Source organism: Myotis lucifugus, unplaced genomic scaffold (genome assembly GCF_000147115.1).
Source record: "Myotis lucifugus unplaced genomic scaffold, Myoluc2.0 scaffold_97, whole genome shotgun sequence".
In the NCBI taxonomy this organism is placed as follows: domain Eukaryota; kingdom Metazoa; phylum Chordata; class Mammalia; order Chiroptera; family Vespertilionidae; genus Myotis; species Myotis lucifugus.
In genome coordinates, this window is record NW_005871145.1 from 4,252,996 (window position 1) to 4,258,740 (window position 5,745).

General features: G+C 57.7%; 1 protein-coding gene across 1 annotated transcript in view; it reads left to right on the plus strand.

Moving 5' to 3' along the window:
• The first annotated feature begins 2,527 nt into the window (after positions 1 to 2,527).
• CHST1 (carbohydrate sulfotransferase 1) overlaps positions 2,528 to 5,745 on the plus strand; it is a 4,414-nt gene continuing 1,196 nt past the window's right edge. Inside the window, 6 exon segments of the mRNA XM_023756681.1 lie at positions 2,528 to 2,896; positions 3,592 to 3,665; positions 4,743 to 5,618; positions 5,620 to 5,643; positions 5,645 to 5,712; positions 5,714 to 5,745. The exon segment at positions 5,714 to 5,745 is cut by the window's right edge and continues 219 nt beyond it. Coding sequence (XP_023612449.1) covers positions 4,785 to 5,618; positions 5,620 to 5,643; positions 5,645 to 5,712; positions 5,714 to 5,745 — 958 coding nt within the window. The 5' untranslated portion in view covers positions 2,528 to 2,896; positions 3,592 to 3,665; positions 4,743 to 4,784.

Here is a 5,745-nt window from a genome sequence, read left to right on the forward strand (position 1 = left end):
TATCCACTGAGCCAAACCGGGTTAGGGCAACACACATTACATCGTGGATGTGGGGAGGGCGTGTGAGATGATGTGGCTGTGGGCAGGGTGGTTGCATACGCAGCAGAGGGCAGAGCCCCTTGTTTCTGGGTCCCACTGTGTCAGCTGTGGATCGGACTGAGGTGGGAGGCAGAGCTGCCCACACCTGGTATCTTCTTGGAAGATGCCTGGGGCCTTCCTATTCCCAAAGAAGGGTCCCTGTGTTCAGTGAGAGTGGCCCTGACTCTCGGTTATGGAAAAACCGAGGCACAGAGATGGGGGTGAGTACAAGATCACAGGCCAGGGAAAGGCAGAGGCTGTGGGCTGCCCCTGCCCGTGACAGTTCAGTGTTCCCTCCCCTGCCAGAGCAGAATGAGACCAGGGAGGAGAGGCCCTCGGGATGAGGTTTGGCTGCCTGTTGCTGCTTGCCTTTTGGCGTGTGGGTAAGGAAGAGGGGGTGCACAGAGCAGAGACCACAGCCAGGGTGGGCGTGTAATCATCACACCTCACTGCATCCTGCAACCTCACCTCCTGTTGGCTGCCTCCTCACATTAAGCTGCAGCCAACCAGGCAGGAATTCTGAACAGGCAGAGACGCAGGACTAAGAGCTGCACTACAGGATATGCCCACTAGAGGACAGCAGGAGAGCCATTGCGGTAGCTCAGCATGAGAAGGTAGCCGGGCTGGGAGAGAAGCCCCTGAGGAAGGGATGGTGGGCAGAGGCCTCCTGGCAGAGGTCTGGGCACAGTGGTCAGGGAGAGTGTGTGCCACAGTCAGTGATGATTTGTTCTGAGGCGTACCTCGAGATAAAAACCAAATACTACATTTAATGATAATAGTCAGTTACATTCATTGAGTGCTTACTCTATGCTAGACACTATTAATGAATTAATCCTCACAACAGCATTGTTAAAATTATCCCCACTTTGCAGGTGAGAAAACAGGGGCCAAGCGAGATTAAGAAACCTGGCATCAATAGGGCTGGTGTCAGAGTCCATGTCCCAAGCCTGAGGCTGGGCCATATTCTATGCCTGGCATTGACTAAATGCTTGAAGTTCTTTGATTCTATGATGAGACCCACTTTACAGATGGGGAAACCTAGACTCAGAGACAGTGCGTCACCCGGGTCCACACATGCTAAGTGACATCTATGTGAGTGTGGTTCCATGGCTTGAGCTCATAGCTCTGAATTATAGTTCTCCCATGAAGAGGTGTTTTCCACCCCCTCCCCCCACCATGCCACAATCTGCCCTAATATTAAGGTGGCTGACATGGAAGTCTGAGCTTTCTGCTGGGAGGGGGAGTTCACCAACTCTCCCACCTTCCAACAGAAGTTGCAGATTCCAGGTCTAAGATTTGCCTGGATTTCAACTAAGCAGAGGGAGAGGGAGGCCATGCCAGAGGCTGCTAGAAGCTCAGGGAGGGGACCTGGGGCTCATGGTCTGGCTTTGAGGTGGAGGGCATTGCGGAGTCCCTTGCAGTGACCAAAGCTCCCCTGGGGACAATGGGACCTGGTCCCAGGGCCTCTGTTTTTCAGGGCACATGCCTCTAGCATACCAAGAAGGCTTGGCCAGCCCTGGCCCCTGCTCTGCCAGGCCGGCAGGACAGCAGGGACATTTCTCGGAGGACCTGACTTCCTCCATCCTGCCGTTCCCAGGCCCTGGCGTTGCCCTTCTGGGGGAAAGGCGATGGCCGGCAATGGGGCCTTTGCACACATTCCCCTCCTTGGTACCCAGGCTGCACCTTATGAATCGGAGTCCCACTTTCTTAGGGATTTATAGCATCGAGATGCTCCAGTTACTTCTGCTTCATTAGCAAAGGCAGCAGCTTCCAATCCTGCCTTAAGTTTCTCCGGGTGGGGGCGGGGAAGGAAAACACTGAAATGGTCCCCTCCCTGCAGCATGCTCCTCTTTATTCTGTTCCTGGAACTGGAATCCTATAGTTAAACGAAGTCTCTTGAAGGGTTCTGTTTCCTGTCTTGGTGAGGACCCAAGGGGGTGGAATGTGAATGGAATAGGGATCAGGGAGGAGGATTCGAGCATGGACTCCAGAGCACAGTGCCTGGGCTGGAATCCTGGCTCTACCCACTACTAGAAATTTATCAGAGCCTCAGCTTCCTTATCTGTAAAATGGGGATATTACAGCATCAGTCTTACATGGTTGGCATGAGGGTGAGATGAGCTGCTGCCTGTGAAGGGAGCACATGCCCGGGAGAAGCATCATGAATGCCCAGTAAGTGCTTGCCTTCCTTTGTGCTGTTTCACCCACCGTGCTGTTTCACCCACCGTGCCTGTCTCATGCTGAGCCGCTGGCAGATGTCTGCCCCCTTCTAATGTCCAGTCCCTCTCTCACCGATTCACAAATGGGCTGGGGACATTGGTCAAATGCATGTTTGAAGGCCAAGTATGTGTAAGCTGGAGGAGCAGAACGTCAAATCTCCTTCGAGGGAAAACAGTGCGAGTCAAATCTTCTTAGAGGGAAAACAGTGCGGGCTCTGGGGAACCTGCTAGATGTGGGTTGACCTAGACGTGAGCTCAAGCAGTTTCCTCTACTCTCTGTGCCTCAGCTGCCCGTGAAATGAAGCTTATACTGGCTTCCACATGAAGTTCTTGCGAGGAATAAATGAGCTCTCAGATAAAGGGCTTAGCACGTAGGCTGCACTCAATAGATGCTAACCACAATAACGCTATGATCTTGGTGTTTTAACTTAGAATCCTCGCAGAGCATGAAGGTCAGGTTTACTTTTGCTTTGAGTTGCAGGTAGCCTTTCTCTGTCCGGTGTGGTTGGCAGAAGAACCGCCCTCCCCAGCTGTCCCTTCCTGCAGGGCTCAGCATCTGCGCTGCTGCGACTGAGCTGCCACCCCCCTGGAGGTGTGAGGTGAGGCCCCCTGCCCTTGCTGATTTCCACTAACCCCCTCCTGGGTAGTTACGGAACAAGTTGGAATTTGAAAGGTCAGGCTGTTCTATTGATTTAAAATGCAGAACCAGCCGGGGTTGTGCGCCAGCCCAATTTTTGGGATAAGTTTGACTCTGACATTTTGTTCCATCATTAGAGGCTGAGCACTGAGGCTGGTTGGGTGGGTCTGGTCATCACAGCTGAATGGACAGAACTAGCCAGGCCGGGGGTGTTTGTGGCCAGTGGATTTCTTTGCAGCTCCATTGTGTGATGAGTGTGTGTGGGTGCCTCTCTGGGGTGTTTTCCCATGTGGGGTATCAACTCTTGGTCAGGTAGGGGTGCAAGCTTGCCAGCTCTCTGCCCCCTGGGTTCTGGTGCGAGCAGAGGACTATGGCTGGTTAGGAGGGCATGGGTAGGTAGGTGGGGGAGGTGAGGGGAGGGGGTATGATGTAGCCCAGGACTCAGGGGGCTGGATGCAGTGGGTCAGAGATGGCATTGGGTTATTTGGAGCCCTGAGTCAGTGATAGATATGGGAGAGCAGGCAGCACCTTCATCACCCAGCCCTGGGGGACAGGGGGAAGTCAGTAGAGCCCAGGACACAGGAGAGCAGGGGTAGGAAGGGAGGTGCTGGGAGCCCAACCCCATATACAGACCCCCTCCTCTCCCTGTCTCTGCAGTTTGCTGGCAATAGGGCTGCTGCACAGGAGACCTGGCGGCTGTGGACTCCCCAGCTCGGAGCAGCCCCTCTTTGGTGAGTGGTGGGTCCCTCCCTGCATTGGTCCCCCAGGGCCTGTAGTTGAACTAGCCTCTCTTGGGGGACTTCTGGATGTTCAGGTTGGCTCCTGGCCCTAAACCCTGGGCACACCGTTCACTTTCATGGCTCTCCTCACCCCCATGCTTTCCTTGGGGTGCTCCTTCTGGTCCACCCCCTCCTCTTCTCTCTGGTTCTCTGGGGCCATTGCTGGGCTACTGGTGGGTCCCCGAGCTCACTCTGTGCACAGAAGGGGCTGAGGGCCCTTGAGGACTGGCTGAGGCGGAGGGGCCAGTTAGTTCTGCTGTCAGTGGGGGTCATCTGCCCATGGCCTGGACCTCTTCCCTGTGTGGCTGGGAGCAAACCAGGAGGACACAGGGGCCTGGGAAAGGATCATTCTCAACAGCCCGTGACCTTGTCTCTGTTCTGGGCCAGGCGACTCTTAGAGCCCCCACGGGCCCCAGGAGTCCTCACCTGGAGTAAGCTGGTCACTGCATCCATAAGTCAGGGGATGGTGGTGGCTGACACAGTTGTCCTCAGCGGGCATGGCTGAGTGGATGCTGGCAGCTCACCCACTCACCGGGCACCAGGGTCCTTTCTGTGCGGGCTCAGGAGGCATCTGACATGGACTCTTCTCCCTCCAGGGGGTGAACAGGGATGGAGGAAAGATGACCACATGGGTCACTTTGTGAGGGTGGAAGGAAGATGCAGGTGGGCCCAGGAGATGCCAGCAGGGGCGACAGGCAGTGGCAAGGGAATGGCCACACCCTATATGTGGGGTTGGGGGAGTTAGTTTCTTGCCCTAAGGGCCCCTCCTTTCTGCTGGGAGGCCTGCAGCATTCCGTAGCTTAACCCCTGCAGGACAGGGTCCAGGGAATCAGTTGGTTCAGTCCAGTGACTCCCCCAGAGAATGGTGCAGCCTAGGGAAGAAGCTACTCTGGCCTTCGGTGCAGTGAGCGAGCCCTGGGCAGGGAGCAGCGGGTACTTCCCTACACCCGCCTGGAGTCTGACTCCTATTCTGTGTGAGGCTGCCCCAAGCCTGGCTGCCCCCTGATGGCTGCCTGCCTTTGCCCGCAGAGCTCGAAAGGTGGAGAAGCAGCCCCATGAAGGTGCCCAGCCATGCAATGTTCCTGGAAGGCCGTCCTCCTCCTCGCCCTGGCCTCCATCGCCATCCAGTACACGGCCATCCGCACCTTCACCGCCAAGTCCTTACACACCTGCCCGGGGCTGGCCGACGCGGGACTGGCCGAGCGGCTGTGCGAAGAGGGCCCCACCTTCACCTATAACCTCTCCCGCAAGACCCACATCCTCATCCTGGCCACCACGCGGAGCGGCTCCTCCTTCGTGGGCCAGCTCTTCAACCAGCACCTGGACGTCTTCTACCTGTTCGAGCCCCTCTACCACGTGCAGAACACGCTCATCCCCCGCTTCACCCAGGGCAGGAGCCCCGCGGACCGGCGGGTCATGCTGGGCGCCAGCCGGGACCTCCTGCGGAGCCTCTACGACTGTGACCTGCACTTCCTGGAGAACTACATCAAGCCGCCGCCCGTCAACCACACCACCGACCGGGTCTTCCGCCGCGGGGCCAGCCGCGTGCTGTGCTCCCGCCCCGTGTGCGACCCGCCGGGCTCCGCCGACCTGGTGCTGGAGGAAGGCGACTGCGTGCGCAAGTGCGGCCTGCTGAACCTGACCGTGGCCGCCGAGGCCTGCCGGGAGCGCAGCCACGTGGCCATCAAGACCGTGCGGGTGCCCGAGGTGAACGACCTGCGCGCTCTGGTGGAAGACCCCCGGCTGAACCTCAAGGTCATCCAGCTGGTCCGAGACCCGCGGGGCATCCTGGCTTCCCGCAGCGAGACCTTCCGGGACACCTACCGGCTCTGGCGGCTCTGGTACGGCACCGGGAGGAAGCCCTACAACCTGGACGTGACCCAGCTGACCACGGTGTGCGAGGACTTTCTCCAACTCCGTGGCCACCGGCCCTCATGCGGCCCTCGTGGCTCAAAGGCAAGTACATGCTGGTGCGCTACGAGGACCTGGCCAGGAACCCATGAAGAAGACGAAGAGATCTACGGGTTCCTGG